At 39.8% G+C, this 17,251-nt stretch overlaps 1 protein-coding gene across 2 annotated transcripts in view; it reads right to left on the reverse strand.

Moving 5' to 3' along the window:
- Nucleotides 1-920: 920 nt before the first annotated feature.
- sema3fa (sema domain, immunoglobulin domain (Ig), short basic domain, secreted, (semaphorin) 3Fa) overlaps nucleotides 921-17,251 on the reverse strand; it is a 54,495-nt gene continuing 38,164 nt past the window's right edge. The window contains exons 9-19 of one of the 2 annotated variants that reach the window (XM_046076452.1): nucleotides 16,120-16,259; nucleotides 14,823-14,937; nucleotides 7,785-7,854; nucleotides 6,839-6,983; nucleotides 6,456-6,678; nucleotides 6,105-6,193; nucleotides 5,948-5,989; nucleotides 5,247-5,404; nucleotides 5,026-5,108; nucleotides 4,730-4,863; nucleotides 921-3,295 (exon numbers count right to left, since the gene is read on the reverse strand). In XM_046076452.1, the coding sequence (XP_045932408.1) occupies nucleotides 2,867-3,295; nucleotides 4,730-4,863; nucleotides 5,026-5,108; nucleotides 5,247-5,404; nucleotides 5,948-5,989; nucleotides 6,105-6,193; nucleotides 6,456-6,678; nucleotides 6,839-6,983; nucleotides 7,785-7,854; nucleotides 14,823-14,937; nucleotides 16,120-16,259 (1,628 nt within the window). In that variant the 3' untranslated portion in view covers nucleotides 921-2,866. The remainder of the gene's footprint in view (nucleotides 3,296-4,729; nucleotides 4,864-5,025; nucleotides 5,109-5,246; nucleotides 5,405-5,947; nucleotides 5,990-6,104; nucleotides 6,194-6,455; nucleotides 6,679-6,838; nucleotides 6,984-7,784; nucleotides 7,855-14,822; nucleotides 14,938-16,119; nucleotides 16,260-17,251) is intronic. The other variant, XM_046076454.1, reaches the window with a different exon arrangement.

Here is a 17,251-nt window from a genome sequence, read left to right on the forward strand (position 1 = left end):
TACTGCAGACTGAAGGGTGAGCTCTGAAGTGCTTATAGAGCTTTGCGGTTTCACCTGACAGATCTCATTGACCTCAATCTGAAGACGGTTAAGGATCCTAATCTACTCACTTTCAATTATGGAGGCATGCAAAAACAGTATGTGTGAGCATTGCACTGCATTTACCTACATGTACAGTAACTTGTTGCTGTCTCCTTTTCGGTTTGTCTGTTATAAAGCAGTTTTGCTTAGAAAAGTGCTCCTTAAATAAAGTTTATTCTTATCAATTTTACTTTATCGTGATCTTCTGTGGAGTCAACATTGATTAAGTTCCTGAGTCACTACTGTCAAGGAAATCAATGCTACAGGTCAGCTGTGGTAAAATGCAACTGTATGTATCGTACACATTTGAGGTACTTTTCTTGAATAGTTACATTTGATGCCACTTTCTACTTCTACTATACTAAATTTAAAAGGTAAATATTGTTCTCCTTACTCCACTGGATTTATTTGACAGCTAGTCACTTTACAAACTGAAAACACATAGCTTAGACTGTTAAATAAGATAAAATGTTTCAGATCAAACAAGCAAACAGCAAATTATTAAAAAGAGATTCACCTTGATCAAAAATGCTTCTTTCACATTAACACGACGTATAACAGTATATCGCTCACAGGGGCAATTTTTCTGCATTGTGTACGTTAAAAAAGTACATAATTTTACTTATAGTTACAATGTCAATGCAGTACTTGGACTTATTTAGTAAAAGAGTATTTTTACATTGTGGTATTTTTACTTTTAATGAAGTAAACGATCTGGATACTTCCTGCACCACTGCGGATCATTAACATGAGGAGCACTGAAATCACTGCATTACAGTACATATCACACAACAAACCCTGCAGACAATGTGCTCACCAATGGCAGAACAGAACCCCTGTTATTATAAAATATAGAGCTTTAATTTATTAGTCAGCAACATTGATGAGGAAGAAAAGATAGATAGTAATTTTTACAAGTCATTACAATAACATCAACTGTGCATCATATCATACATTACTTTACCTCAATGACCCAGAGCAAAGTCTGCCAAACAGAGAAAATAAAATAGATGCACATGTTGGAAATATATGCAAATTTGTTTTGCAAATATTTGAGAACAAGAGAAAGAAAGAATAGACTAAAAGACAGAGAGAGAGAGAGACAGAGAGAATGAGCATGAGAGAGAGAGGATTTAAAATCACAATCTGACCTTTCTGTACTCTCAGCATTTTCCGCCATAAAAGGTTTCCATATTCCCACAACAAGAAAGACATTCACAGACATCCACAGCAACATAGCATTTTAGACAAATACCATATACATACACTGTACATGCCATGCACAATGAAAAGCCACCTTCTGAAGGTTTTGGTACATGTTCTCTCCAGGTTTGGCGGTGATCAGCTTGTTAGTGGCATTTGTTTTATTTTTTACAGTATGGAAGATGCTCAGTACAAACAGTTTTATATGAAGTCTGTGGCACGTATCATAGCAGGATGGCACTGCACTGACAAAAAAAGTTTACTGTGAAAGCTCTGTTTTTAACCAGCTGATACAGTAAATAGAGCACCAATCAAAGTATTCTGTTCCCACAGCAATGCAAATCAGCACACCTGTGGCTGTAATCTAATAGAAATGTAGACTGATTATGTGTATAATATTCACTCAGTGAAACCAATATTTCGCATGAAACTGGCAGGAATGCAAACTTTGGATTCATTGCGAGCTGAAGAAAACAACCTTTGAACATACAAACTGCATGCTCTGCCTTATATGAATACACTGCATATGCCACAGATACATGTGAAGCATTTACTGTTTCTTACCAATTTGGCAACAGAAGGTGCTTCGTCTCTAATATATATATTTTTATCACAAACTGTCACAAACACACATATAGCTGCCTGCTGGAATTTCTTATCTCAAAAGAGAAAAGAGAAGGCAATGTTATATTTTCAGCTTTTGTGTCTTCAAAAGACCCCCCCCCCCAAGAAAAGAACAACTTATCACAAAGATCACGCTTGTTAAGGATACAACACTGAGATGTGATATTCACATATAAACAAAACAAACACTTGGCAGCAACTGATTTTGGAAGAATCTGGGCGGGTGATACAACATCGTTACTTGAGGCCAGGCTGGACCACAACATGAAAGGAGAGACGTACCTGCCACAAAGGGCCTTTCATTAACATGGGCCTTTATAAGCTGCAGTCTGCGGGCATTGCTTTAATCCTTGCGTGTCCCAAGAAATGCCATCATTATTATCATCAGCATCATCAACAGCTTGTATGTTGCTGCTATAAAGTACAAAGTTCTGGTGAAGAAGTTCGGGGAAATTTGAGAATTTCACTGATCCAGCGACTCGACTTCCAGCTTAGACACTGAATACTGCCAGCAGTCAAGTGATCCAACATGTTTAACAGTTTCTGAATACATGTTCAGCGGTCCGTGTCCATGTGTGGATACTCCCAATGTCCTGGGTTATTGTTGCTGTTTCTCAAAAACACCAAACATAAATGTATTCTCAACATAATAACACGTTGTAATAAACAATAACACTAACAATAATATTACAATAACAACAATATTTGCACAGATTTTCCTATTCACAAAAAAACATGTTTTCTAGATAGGTACAAAGAATTACTTTTTACAACCTACAATAAATATTGTGTATTTTTTCCCAACAGTTACTTAGAAACTGTTTGATGCTTTTGCTGTCTTGTCTGTTATGATAATTAGATTTTTCTAATTGGAGTCAATCCCCCGAAACGGAGGGTTGCAGTGTTTAGGAGGTGGTGCGAAAAGGGAGAGTGGGGGTGTTGGAGTATGATAAGCTCCTCATGTCTCAGCTGGAGTTGTTTGCTCGTCATGATGCCGACGATTGCGAGGCTTCTTTTGTTCTTTCAGCTCGTTCAGGCTTTTGGCTTTGTTGTCTCCAACGCTGGTTTCTCCAAGTTGCCAGTAATCTTGGCAGTACTGGTTGATCAGGCCCATCTCTGGCTGGCTTAGGATGGTCAGTAGGTCCTTGTACTGTCCAGCGCTCGGAGTCCAGGCACTGGAATGCAGTGGAGGGAGGGCCGGGCTGCCTGTTTCCACCAAAACGTTGTTGACTGTGCGACTGGAAAGGACCACAAGCTGCAGTTTGACAAGCGTGTGTTTGAAGTTTTTCTCTGTGGATGTGCACTGATAGATGCCGCTGTCAGAGGACTGCAGTGAGCGGATAAGAAGACCTTGTTCTGTTTTTAGGATGCGGCCCTCTGAGCGAATCTGGAAGGAAGGACAGTGAAGATTATTACAAAAGATGTTAAAAGTGAAGTTTAAACACTCCATACATTCATTTGCCTTCTCCTGACACACACCAGGGGTCTCATTTATAAAACTCTGCATAGAATCCTCACTAAAAGTGTACGTGCGGCCAAAAGCCAAAATTAACGTACGCCAAAAAATATTCAGACTTATAAAACCACGCGTAAGCACATTTGTAAGCAAGTTCCCTTTATAAATCACAATCAACTTGAAATGTGGTGCATGTGAGGGAGCTCCATGTCCGACCCTCCAAACGCCCATAGTTGCCTATAAATGGTCAGTGAAATGTCCCTCATTTATATTAATACGTACTGACTGCATGAAGAAAAGGAGGCAAATTCTGACGGAAAAGCTACAAAATGAAATTTAACTCTGAGACAGTGTGACCCGGACGTTCCTTTTGGTGAAGCTGAAGCATGTTTGGTGGGTAAAAACGCACTTTCACGCAACGCTTGTACACCAGAGGAAAGGGGGCACCGGAGCTCCACTCCCTTCATAACGGATCTGCAGGAAGGCGAATCCCTCTTGATTAGTGATGTCACTGGCTGGATGGGGGACACACACACGCAAGACAGGATGACCCAGGTACTTATTTGGATTAACCCCGTTTGAAAAGAGAGTAAATGCATTCCACTTGTGTTTAAACATTTATTTAGGCTACACAAACAGTCCACTTACTTAACGAGGCTGCTGATGAGTTAAAAGAAATATGACTTGTTGTAAATGACGATAAAAGTTTTATTTTTCCATAATGTGTTTTAACATTAAACTATGCACTCCTATTTCCTTGATTGACGCATTGAAAACAGCATCAAATCAGTTTAAATGTAATTTGTCCTTCTGTTCACCTTATTTATGAGACTAAACTGCACTGCTCGCAAGTAGCCTATTAGTTAATATGATTCCAGATTAAACTGTACAACATATTTGAGGCGTTCTTTTGCAGAAACAGATATCTCTGTTTGTGTTTATGATCCTAAATCTGGATCTTTTTGTGCGTTGCAAATGATCTTAAATGATGTTTTTTGCACACTTCAGGGAAAGTCAATCTAATGAGTGTTTACTTATTCAGAAAGGCTTTAAGCCTACAATACTCAGAGGTAATATTTCAATTTATTTTACACAATAGCAGGCCTATTCATTTCAAACCGTTTCATCCTTCTGCCATGTGAGTCGCCGTTTCTCATTTCTCCTCTTTATGTGCGTACGCAGATTCAGAGTTTACGGACAGGACCGCACATTCTCCCGTCAAGTTTGTTTTTTCATAGATCACAACCTTTGCTTGGGAAGTGGCATACGCATGTTTACGCATGAGACCCCAGACCTTTACCGGGGACATTATTATAAAGACAGCTGTAGAAACAGTAACAGCTATACAGGGAAAGCTTTGCTCACCTCTTTTCTCCTGTCACTGTTTTCCTTCTGCAGGTGCCACTTGAGAGACACATGAGGGGACCTGGCCTGGCACTCCAGGAACGTAGTGCTGCCCTCCACTCCATACTGAACTGTCTCCAGAGTATTCTTATTGGCTATAAAACATTATGTAGAATTTATCTTGTGTTTTTTTCCTGAGCAAATATAAAATACAGCAACTAAATAGATAGATAACAGTGCACATACATTTCATATTTTTAGTTCCCAAATTGTGCGTGAACCATATGGGCATAATAGAAAGTTAGCAGAATACTCACTGTTGGAGTTGTAACCTCTGCATTGGCGGATTGGGTTGCCGTACTTTACATCCTGCCTACGGCTACGTCTAGAGAGGTCAGATCAACAGTAGAAAATAAAAAGCTTAACTTCAACATATTTAAGAAATACTACATGCTAAGTATAAATGAAAATGTTCTAGACACATACACAGACAAGTACTGTACCAAAGCATGCCCATCTATACTATCTTAATCGTCACCTCTTCTGTGAGGATGAGTATCTGGAGCAGGATTTTCCGTCCCAGGCGCAGTACGGGTCTCTGGCCAGACAGCAGTCAGCGCAGGCCTCCCCGTACACATCACAGCGATGGAGAGCCAGGTGGGTCACTCCCAAGACTGATCCTACATATAGTTGTTGCTGTTAAAACAAACAGAGGTAAAGATTAAAAAATAACATAATCAGATATAAACATTTTGAGCATCACTTTTTTTCCCCCCGGTCTGTAATTTCCTAATGATTTCCTAGAAGAATTAAAGGAACAATGTAATGTGGCACTGTTTCAAAGAACATAGAGAAGTTCTGAGACAGTTATTAGCTCCTTGTGTTGAGTTTATAAGCAGTTGCGTTCCTAAGAAACTTATTTAAAAGGATCGAAATGATTAACTGTAAATCTACCATTTCAACACTGTGTCCATTTCCCATTTAATAAGCATCATATTACCCAGTCCTTTACAGGAACCTTCCTATGAATTTACAGTTATATATCAATTCCTTTTTAAGAAATTTGAGGAAACTATGGGAACTGTAAAATAAAGCTTTACAACATTTTTTTTTAAATTGTATAATTGTCTTATTTGAATGAATGACTACAGACACATGTTTTCTGTGTAAAGTCTGACTTCTGTGCGACAATTTATCTCTTAATTTAACTATTTGATCTAAGCCACTTAAGTAACGTACCCGTTTTGATGAAATCTTCATGGTGGTAATTGCTGTGGGAACCTGCAGTGATACAGTGAACAACAGCTTTAAACGAGCAGACAATGGATGTTCAGTGTGTTAGTCTTTTGTCTTGGATAACAAACACAATAACCATAAACGGAGAAAAAGGTCAGACCTTGAAGACCTCCACTTCCTCCAAGACCAGCTCCTCTGTCTGCAAGTCGTCTCTAGGCAGGACTATCACTTTCTGGACTGACCCCCGATCTGTAAAACATAAGAGAGAACAAGTTTCACTCTGGCTCTTTTGATGTTTTGTGCCATGGACCTTTGATCTTAGCTTCCAACTCAGGCTCCACTTATCTCTTTTAGCAGGAAATTGAGAATCCCCAAAATGTCTTTGATCTATGATTAAGAAGAACAGGATCCTAACTGGTGTGTAAATCTGTCAGTCCTCGATTACAGTTGACAATAAACTTCAAACTGCACAATGGTCATATAATGTCAGTTAACGCCTGAGAGCACTGACCTGTACCCAGGAAGAGCACCTCGTAGCTTCCGTCAGCAGCTGCCACTTGGTCCACTGCAATAGTGGTGAACTCATAGTCTACGTTGGTTCTGACCACCAGGGGGCGCTTGTGCACTGGGTATACAGCATTGTACATGGTGGGGTGGTTTCTCATGAAGTTGATAACCTCATCTGGGTAATCCTTTGTGGATTTCATGTTGGGGGTGAACGTGCCTCCAGGACACTATTGACAAAAAAAAAAAAAAAGAGATTAAACTGTTAAACCTGCAATTTACCAGAATACTTTCACAGTAAAAACATGTTCTTATAAAAAGGATGACAGTGAACTCTCTTTGTAATGGGATGAGTTGTGTATTTGTGATTTCTTATTGTTTATAACTCACAGTGCCAGGGCGTGGGTAGGGGATCTTCCCAGTGTATGCCACCCACTGGTAGTTGGGCCCCTCCTTGTGGGCAAAAGGCCCATTGAAGACCATACGGATGTCGGCCATGGAGTAGACGCATACTGCCGAGCCTTTAAACACAGATCTGGAGGAGGGTAGGAGAAAAACAAATGAACACACAGAGACGGCAGCTAGAGGATACAGATTAACTCACTCCCTGGGATAATTACTACGGGTGTTCTCTGCGGTTGGTGCTTCCTTCCCACGTACACAGCCGGCCTCTTACAGGAACACACAGAAACATTATGACACACAAACACACTCTAAAACCGACTCAACTAGAGTCAAGCTGTCTGACACACTGACATACAAACACCCACGTACTGCAGAGAATCGCCGGAGCTCAGGCTCTTGCTGCTGTGTGGTGGGTGTACTATGTTTGTAACTCCTGTCATTGGCCTCTATCATTAGCACTGCATGTGTTTTTATCAGATGGGTTTAAACGTGGCTAAGGAGAGGATGGAAACAATAACAGTATTTGTTTCTCAAATACATTAATCAAGACATGTTTATTATGACTCGTTGCGCACCTCTCCCCATTTGTGTGCAGTTAGAATCTCAATTTATATGTCTGGTTGGTTCCTTTGAATTTTAATGCTGCGTGTTGAATGACAACTCGCTATCAAACCTGACCTATGAGGAACTATAGGCTCAGTCAGTCTCTCAGAGGAGCGCAACTCCCAATGGGCTCCACTTTCACAGCCTCTTTTGTCTTTGTAGGCTGCATCTGACAGGCCATACGCAACCCAGCATTTCAATATCAGAGAGAGCTGACACCTTCAGGCTGAGCGAAAATGAACACAAACTGCAGGAGGAAACCAAAATATACCTTTTCCTTCCAACTGCATGAAAGTTAGAGAGTTTGAGAAAGTTGTCAGTCACTCACCCTGAAACTGAGAAGACTCCATAGATGACAGGATTCTTGGTGTCTTGAGTTGGCTGGATATACACATCCCCTAATAGACAAATACAGAATTTTAATTAGTCACAGTCATAAACCAGGAGAAGCAGCGGTGGAAGAAGTACTCAGACCCTTAAATAAAAGTACATTGACAACAGTTAACTTCATCCCAAGTAAAAGCCCTGCTTTCAAAATGTTGTTACCAGAAAAATTTACTTAAAGTATCAAAAGTAAAAGTACTCATTCTGCAGAAAAATGGCTCCTGTGACTCCTATCTTTTTATATGTGACATTCTTAGATTGTTGACAGTGATGCTCCTGTGCACATGTAGAATATTACTGTTACCTAACTGCAGCTACAGTTAGGTAAGTTAGTCCAGTGGTTCCCAGGGGTTAGACCCCCTTTAAAAGGGCCACAAGATAAATCTGAAAGGTTGTGAGATGATGGACGGTTAGGAAAGAAGAAAAAATAAAGTTCAATATAAAGTTCTGCAACACAAATGTACATTACTTCATCTCTGGATAATTTTACATCTTTGGGCCTCAAACAACTATTAAATCTGTGGAGTTTAGAGAGAGAATCACTCTCTCAGAGAGGCCTGAAACATGTGCAGATGAGTCCCATCTAGACGCAGCTATTTCTGTTAGGGGCCCCAAGCAAAACAGGTTGGGAGCCACTGATTTAATCTTTCATTATACATTGTATTTAACAAGCATTTCATATGATTTGGATGTAAAATCTTAATCTGCAAAGTAACTGGTAAAGCTGTCAAATGGAGCAATAAATACCTCAAAAGTATATTTATAAGTAACTGAGTACATTTTCTTAGTTACATTCTACCACTGATGAAAAAAGGCAGCCTCTCTACAGAAGCACAATAACTGTCATGGTGAATGGTCAGACAAAAAGAAAACACACATTATATTGAGTAAATATTAGTGTCTGTGTATCAAATCATCCCAAGGCTTTATTAGTTCCCAGATTCCACGCAGTTCCAACCTAAAGTAATTGTAATTGTGACATATGGAGACTTTTTGCCCTGTAGGAGGGGGAGTTAAAAGAGAGTTCCTCATGAATTGTGGTTACCAGAGCCTCAATGAGATCCTGCATCCAAACTCTTCCAATGCTGAAACTACAGTTCCTGTGTCTCAGCAGGGAATTTAAGTGAAATAGAGATCTCTGGTGAAACATGACTTTAATAGGAGCCATATGCATCCAGTGACTGTGGGGTTGAGGCCGTTGTGAGCCCTGCGTGTCCTCTGATGGCTTAATGAGAGAAAAGTGCATGGAAAAACAATAAGGAAGAAAACAAATATAATTTAAAATTAAATTTTAAGCTGACAGGTTGAGTAGAATAACACTTCACCTGCAGTTGAATACATATGTCCATTTAATGCTGTGCATCAGTGGGAAACTAGTGAAAAGGGTTCAGATTGCTTGTTTTAAATGGCCTTGAAAAGACAAGGACAACAATTACCTATAGTCAAATGTCTTTAGAAAACACCAATTACAATAAAGAGGCATGAAATCCTATCCTCTCTTTTATAACCTGAGCTCTTTATTCATGGCTATCTGTGAAGCTAGAAGCAAGACATTAATCTGGCACACCACAGAAAGAATGTAGAGCCACCGTCTCAGATTTACCTACTATATGTCACCTGAATGAATGTAACAAGTAGCATGTAAAAGAACAAAAATGTTAAGCCACAATTATGCATGTGAAATTGATGGTGAAAAGTAATAACACATTTGATCCTTGTGCCCTTGGCGTTATCTAGTGTGCACAAAGTGAACAAGCGGAAGCTTAAACTCACATGGCTAGTATGAAAACATCATTTCTGACTTTACAAAAGTTGCAAAATCAACAAACTTTCCTTTGATCACAAAAAAAGATCTGCTTACATGCCAAAGTAAGGAAAATGACAGATAATGGCTGCACACTAAAGCAAAGATTAACTTTTGGCAAACAAAATAGAAATTCATAACCCATCTGACGCCAGTTTGACAGGCCTCCTGGCTACAAAATGAGTGCAGTGAAAGAGGAAAGTCATAAAATCAGAGATCTGGAACAAGTTGCATCATTGCAACTTTTTTGTTTCTGATGTGTCAGATCAGACAGTCTTTGAGGCAATCTCAGCATCGCATTAGCAGAGAAACATCTCTGACTGCTGTAATGATCGAAAGAACACAAAAAGAGGGAATATTAAAAGTAATGTTGAAACAAGAGAAAGTGAGTGATGCACCCTGTGAATATTGACTGGATGGAAGACAGACTGTCTGTAGACAGTCTGTCTGTGTGTCACCTCAATGTGTTGTTGAAATGTCCACTTAGAATAATTATAGAGAAAAGTGAAAAACAAACAAAAAGCAACAACAGAAAGGACCCATGTCTTCATATATAGTAAAGAGGTTTTGGGATTTGTGGACTACAGTCACATAAAAAATAACTAAATGAAAAAACATTGTTTGATTCCATAATTACATTTCAAATAAGGCAATAAAACTTTATCGCCCACACATTCATTCTCATTTTTGTCTGGCAAACAGTTTCATCTCTTTTGTGTCTGTGTCTTTTTCCCTCTGCCTTTATATTCCTGCTCTCCCATGGTACAACACTGAATATTTTCTCTTGTGTTAGCCTCTGCCTCACCATCTGAATCTACTCCACTCTCTCCCCAGAGTCCCTATAACCACTCTGATGCCTCTGCTGGGCTCCATCAGGACCAGCAGGACTGGAGACAGAACACATTTCTACCAGACTGTCTGTGGTTGTGGGGACGACAACCACAGAGCTGTGGGATGTTACATTGCAGCTCAGGACTCACAATGAGCTCACCACGAGTGCTCATCTGCACAGAGACTACAACTGACCTGCCGCGCTGTGGATATACTAAAAGGAGAGCAACGCATACAGAAGAGTACTCTTCTCTCACTAACACAGTGCTCTTAATGCATAGCATACATTTGCAACTTGCAAAGCCTCATCACAGCGGGACTAAGAGATGTTACTACAAATGTAGCTCATAGATGTGCTTTATATGCAGTTACTAGGTGAATTATTTAATACTGTCACAATTTATGGGCAAAATCTGAATGAAAACAATTATGACTGAGAAATGAACGTATGTGCATGTTGGTGGCCATGTGGCGTGTACAAGTGCAGCTTGAGAAACAAAAACACCCCATAGGTCACATGCTGCATTTCATTATGATAATTAGGGATGATTTTTTGACTTTTGCAGCATAATAACTACATTAGTTTCTACCAATGTGAATGAAATACAATTTTGTTCCATTTAGTACCACAAAATTACATTACATGCATGAAACAAAATTACATTTTGTTTAGAGACACAAAAGTCTCAGAAAAGTGCATTACATTTTAGTTATTCCAAATTCATTTTATTTTATTGTTATTATTTGGCATTTAAAGGGGCTGTGTGTAGGTTTCAGTGGCCTCTAGTGGTGAGGTTTCAGGGTGCATGCTCAAACTAATAAACGAGCACTTGGCGTTGGTCTAAACAGGGACCGAAATACCAGAGACAGTCTCACACACTAACCTTACAGTAATATTTTTTAATCAGGTTAATGTTGAACTAATCCATACACTTTAGAATAACAGTTAGACCGTAGTAAGTAAAATTACTGTGGTGAATGGGTCTTCCCCTGTGGTGTTGTCTAGTACCGTTATGTTGCATTATTGTATATTACGTGGGTCACGTATGTTACAGCCACTGAGACCGGTGAAAAAGCTGTGTGAGTATCAGTAAAATAGCAATAAATCTAAATTGAACATTGTGAAGCAAACAGCGGCAGATCCGTGCTAATGTAGCTGGCTGCACTGCCTTGCATCACTATAGGCTAGTATAAATAAATAAATCCATATTTGCTTTGTACCGTTAAATCATTTCTTGCAGGCTAAAATCAACACTTTTAACATAATACTGGTGGTACACAGGATAGTAATATGGATCGTGTTAGCTGTAATGTATTGTGTATAATGTAATGTGCAAAACTAAAGTAATGTGGCAAGTGATACAACTATAGTATTTGCAACGGAAAACAAGCTAATGTTATCTAACTTGAGCCAACTTAAACACAAAATCACAATATATTTCACATGCTTTGCATTAATGTTAGTTTACCTGTCCAATAGGATGAAAGCCAACTCTGGGTTGGTTATGAAAACAAAGCAGAGGCCTCTCTATGACTCAAATGCCTTTCTGATGTTCTGATGACCATTGTTGTTGTTTTTATCCTTATGTGGGGTTTGAGTCTGTGTTGTGGTGGGAGCTGGTCGTTTTATGTACAGTTCAGAATCAGTAGGCGAGAGGCTCTGGAGGCTGTCAAAAGTAACATAGTATAGCCAGCCAGCTAGCTGGCAGTATCAAAGTAAAGTGTCCTAGAAATGCACTTCCGGTCCTAGGATTGCGGTCCTGAAACTGCAGCTACATACTACTCCTCGAGTTGAACATGGCAAAATGTTTCTTTAAATGGAAACTGTGATACATTGAGTACCCTGTTGTGTTACTCAAGCGTTGCAACTATGGCGGCTGAGAAAGTAATTCTTTGTAATTTTTTTGGAGCCTCATGAAATCTGTTTCAATACGTATTTAACACTACAAAATACACTCAACGTTACAGTCATTGCTCTTACCGTCCAGAATAGCAGACAACATCCCAATTGAATAAAGAAGTATACAGAAAATGCTGATTGAACACCTCTGACACACCCACTAAACTAAAGAAAAAGTACCTCAAAGCCTGTTTCACACAGTTTTGAGGAGACATGTCTTTCAAACTCAAAAACCTTAGCAAATCGTTGCACAGATTGAACATACACCAGGTGAGGTAGCATAAAGAACGACAAAGTCCGCACAGGGGGAGGCCGCAGTGGATGGATGGGTAAAATACAGGTCACCCAGTAGACCTCCGTGTCCCGTGTGGAACCAAAAGTCAACGTTGAGTTATTTTAACTTTAACTGCGTAAGTCATGTTACATAACTTAACATGTAACTAATGTACTTTTTTTAACCTGATCTTTTCCTAAACCTAACTAATTTTGATAAACCAAAGTGCGACCGTTCCACAAACGTTAACCATGTGTTTATTATTTTTACTATGACGATGACGGTCAGCTTGTCGATGGTACCCTCCAATGGTCACTAATGTTGTTTTGGGATTTGGGATATTCTGACAATTAGGTATGAGGACGTGATGCACATGCTGTACTCCGCCAAAGGTAATCTTCATTTTATGAAGTCATTTTGCTATTTCCAATTTTTTCAAAAAGGTGCCTCTCAGTGGACTTTGAACTTGATTGAGAGTTACTGTCCATTACTGCACATCCACTGTCACTGTCTATTACTGCACTCCCCAGAGAAATATTGTCAAATTTGTTGGAAAAAGAAATCTCAGAAAGAAGCAGACAGTTTTGCAGTTGCATTATAGATTTGAAGGTTGTCTTCAGGCTTTCAAACTGACTCAAACGGACATGAAAAAAATTAAAGATTTAGCCTACCAATCACACAGTACAAGTGAACCACCGCATCCCCCGACGATATGAACGATTAACACTGTTCCTGTACAGCTGGGTAGACCTCTATTCATTATTACATCCATTAAAAAGCAGAACAGTAGAGCTTTATTATGTTACATTCAGTAGGAAGTTAGCTAGCGTTAGCTAACTAACATTACATTAGGAACAATCCACAACCAACATTTTTCAGGTTTTGGAAAGAGAATAAATTGTACTTCTCCTATCAACATCTCTGGGTAGCAACTGTAACTATTACAAGTGCCCCAAGAATGGCGTTTGACCATATCTTAGAAAAATACAGCCAAAAAAAAGCTAGAAAACGACTCTTTTTACATTGATTGGCCAGCTGTGTATTCGGGGCGTGGCTTAGCAAAGGGTCAATTCATTTGAGTCCATCTTCACAGCTGGAAAAATGAGATGGCTCAAGGTAAATTTTAACTTTCTATCATTAAATGTTGTGTGAAATTAGAGTTGTATTCCCAGTGGAAAGTAGTGAAAGATTTGCTGCTCATACCACCAGCCACTATAATTTCAAGTATAGTACAAATCCCTCTTTAATCCTGTCAGTCATGTGAATGATGGACAAACCGGGATGATCCACGGGGGGCGGACTGATCCTAGCTGCTCATTACTTTGATTACTCTGTATGCGTGTGTGTATTTACTCTTCTATCTCTTGTTTTTTAATTTTTTTACTAATTCTACAAATGCTCTGCAAAACATGTTGATGGTGCCCAAAAGCAGAATGATCAGTCTTACAGTAAGGATGTTACCTTTCAGGATATTAACTACAAGGAGTTCAAAGTTTAAACATTCAAAGGAACAGAACATGTCAAGCTTAACACGCATGAGTCAGTGATACCTTAATCTAAAACTGCAGCTTCCATGGGATTCTTCCCAGCATTGCTGTGCATAAGTAGACACATACTGCTGTAACTGCAGCTTGCCTGGCAGTGTGTCCCTAAGTGCAGTGAGCTGTTGGCCCACACACTGCAGCAAAATCTGAGTAGATGATAATGCTGAAAGCCATAAAACCGTAACATCGTAGTAAAAGTATGCAAAAGCAAATGGAGGGCAGAATGTGAATAGAACTACAAATGAGAAAGCTGTTGATACTGAATTTGTCAACAAGTAGTCCATCTGGAGAAAGTCCATCTTTGAATTGTAGTTACACGGTCCTGTAAGAATTCTCACTTTCCATCTGCCAGCTTTTCCATTCAGGTCATGGACATATTCATTATGTGCTTCACACTAAGCACTCTAAGCAGATGCACTGTATGTTCCCTGAGTTGTGGAATATGATCTGGAAACACGCCACATTAAGAATTTTTGGTATTTGCTGTTGAAGTTAAATGATCAACAGGTAGTGGACATAGGACACACCTGGTGAGGGGATGGATTGTACAATGTCCAGAGATGAAAGAAAGCCCCACAGATGTGCTGAAAAGGATAATCTTTAACTGGGAAATCATAATTCAAACTCACTTAGTTCATCAAAGTGTGTCTCAATGCCGTCAGCTCCAGGGACTGAGCAGATGAGTCGAGCTTTCAGAAACGTGCTCCACTTGTTGACCAGACAGCAGTGTCCACCGTCGTCATTCTGCAGGGAAAAGACACACAGTAGTTATCCATCCATCTACAGGAAGAGTCTGACCAATGTCTGAACAACAGCTGTCTGAAACAACTGTCCAAACTAACTGCACAGGGTCTGTTGTTATTGGGCCTGCATGAATAAAGATCAGCTCTGAATTTCAGCTTGGCTCATCTGCACAGGAGGTCAGCCAACTTCTACTGCTGAGGTAAAGCCGTGGGAAAATGATTCATGGAACAACTTTTACGGAGTCTAAAGGATTTGCAGAGCTGGAAGACATACATTTGATATCCATTTTCATCTACTATAACATCATGTAGGAAAGAAATGTGTTTTTAAAGTTGTAAGGGAACATGTTTTAATAACCTTCAGAAACAGGTACACACATTCTCGACAGATAGATAGATAGATAGATAGATATGAAGCCTGACTTTCACCTGACCTTTCATCCAGCACCACCAGCAGGTTGACATCTGTGGTTCAGCGTTAAATGTCTTGACAGCTGTCAGACAGATATTCATGATCCCCAGAGAATAAATTTAAAGAAGGTTTCTCACACCATCATCAGGTCTGTTGCTACATACTACTAACTACATACCTGCAAAACTACGATGGTGAACATGGCAAACATTACACTTGATAAAGATCCCTGCTTTAGCATTGTCACTGTGAGCATGTTAGCATGCCGATGAAAGCATTTAGCTCAAAGCCCCACTGTGCATCAGTACAACCTCATAGAGCCACTAGCATGGCTGTAGCCTCTTAGTCTCATTCACTATATTTCTTATAAATTGCATATTTAAAGGATGTGTCTTGCAAACACAGGCGAATTTTTGGAGACATATTTTATGAAGTCCATGTACAGATGTTTTGAAAGTTTTGGAAGTTTTGGACACACCATTATTTGTCCATCGTTAGTGAAAAACAACACTCCAGGCCACAGCATTACATCTTATCTCTGCCGAGGAACACAAAATACAGAATTCTTTCCAAACGTATTTTGTTTTCTGCCTGGTACTGCCTGGTGTGTGTTACTGTTTCGTGCTCAGCAATTACTAATGATCACGGGGAACTTCCTTTCCTCTAAGAGACTAAGAAACGGGCAACAGGCTATAACTAATCATTATGGAGACATAAACCTTTCAGTTGAGATGATCAACATGAGGTTTACTGACTGGTGTGATAACTTACCAGGCAGATCCGCCCTATTCTGGACTGGGTCATTGGACTCTGGCCCATCTCAGAGGCTTTCTCGCGGAAGAAGAAGTAGAGCTTGTCATCATTCTTCTCAGCGCTGTCTGGGATGAGGTGTGCGTGGACGAATGTGGGATCTGTAGTAAAGAAAGAAGAGACGGAGAGAGCATTAGCAGCTTTTCATGCTTGTATTCTTTGATGTGAATATAATATTATAAGTGTCAAAAATTTAAGTAATCCAAGTTATCCTTTAAAGTATAGGTTCAGATAAGTTCAAGTCTGTCTTAAAATGATAGACAAACTGGTAGCTGTAATTATTCCTCCCTTCCATACTGGCTGTTAAGAGGTCAATGCCTTCCAAAGGAAATTATTGGGGACAAAATCCACTGCCCATGTTCAGTGCACTCAAAATCACTGAACAGGTGAAGCTAATGAGGCTTTAGTAGTCTGAGTTGGAAATATCAAAAAGATCTTCCAAAGTTACAGTCATCTTAGCTTGAAATTTCCTCTTTGTGTTTCCCCAGATGCTAGTGTTTTCTTTGCTGATCAGTGGTAGAAGGACATAAACAGGGAGTTTCTCACTGAAAAGACTGCAGATTTACCTGCCTATACCTGCAGAAGCCTAATTTTTTGCTAAACTTTGATATGTAGATGGTGGGAGAAAATCCCCAGACCTATCACTTACAAATGATGGAAGCGAGCAGGAGCTTCCTTTTAAGTCATATCCGCTGAAACAAGTGGGGTCTAAAGTCTTGTTTCACTGAGCATTATGGCATCTCGGAGCCAAACACCCTCAGTCTCCAAGTCTAAAGGGTGGAGATTTGGATTCAGCCACAGACATCACTGAAACTCTGACAGAGAAACTGGATGAGGCAGAGGTCTATTGAGAATGATTACTGCTGTAAATAATAGTAGCCCAGAAGAGCACTTTAACTGTCCTAAAATCACCCCTTTATTTCTACCTAGCAACAACGCTCAATATGGCTTTACAGTGCGCTCCCACTGGCTGACTTACTGGGTCACCACTGGACACGCAACACAGGGTTTCCCCTCCCCGCTGTGACCGACCAGGGACCCAAATGAGGACAAACCAAAACCAGGAGATGGGGGGGGGGGGGGGGGAACCAGT

This window comes from Micropterus dolomieu, linkage group LG18 (genome assembly GCF_021292245.1).
Source record: "Micropterus dolomieu isolate WLL.071019.BEF.003 ecotype Adirondacks linkage group LG18, ASM2129224v1, whole genome shotgun sequence".
In the NCBI taxonomy this organism is placed as follows: Eukaryota; Metazoa; Chordata; class Actinopteri; order Centrarchiformes; family Centrarchidae; genus Micropterus; species Micropterus dolomieu.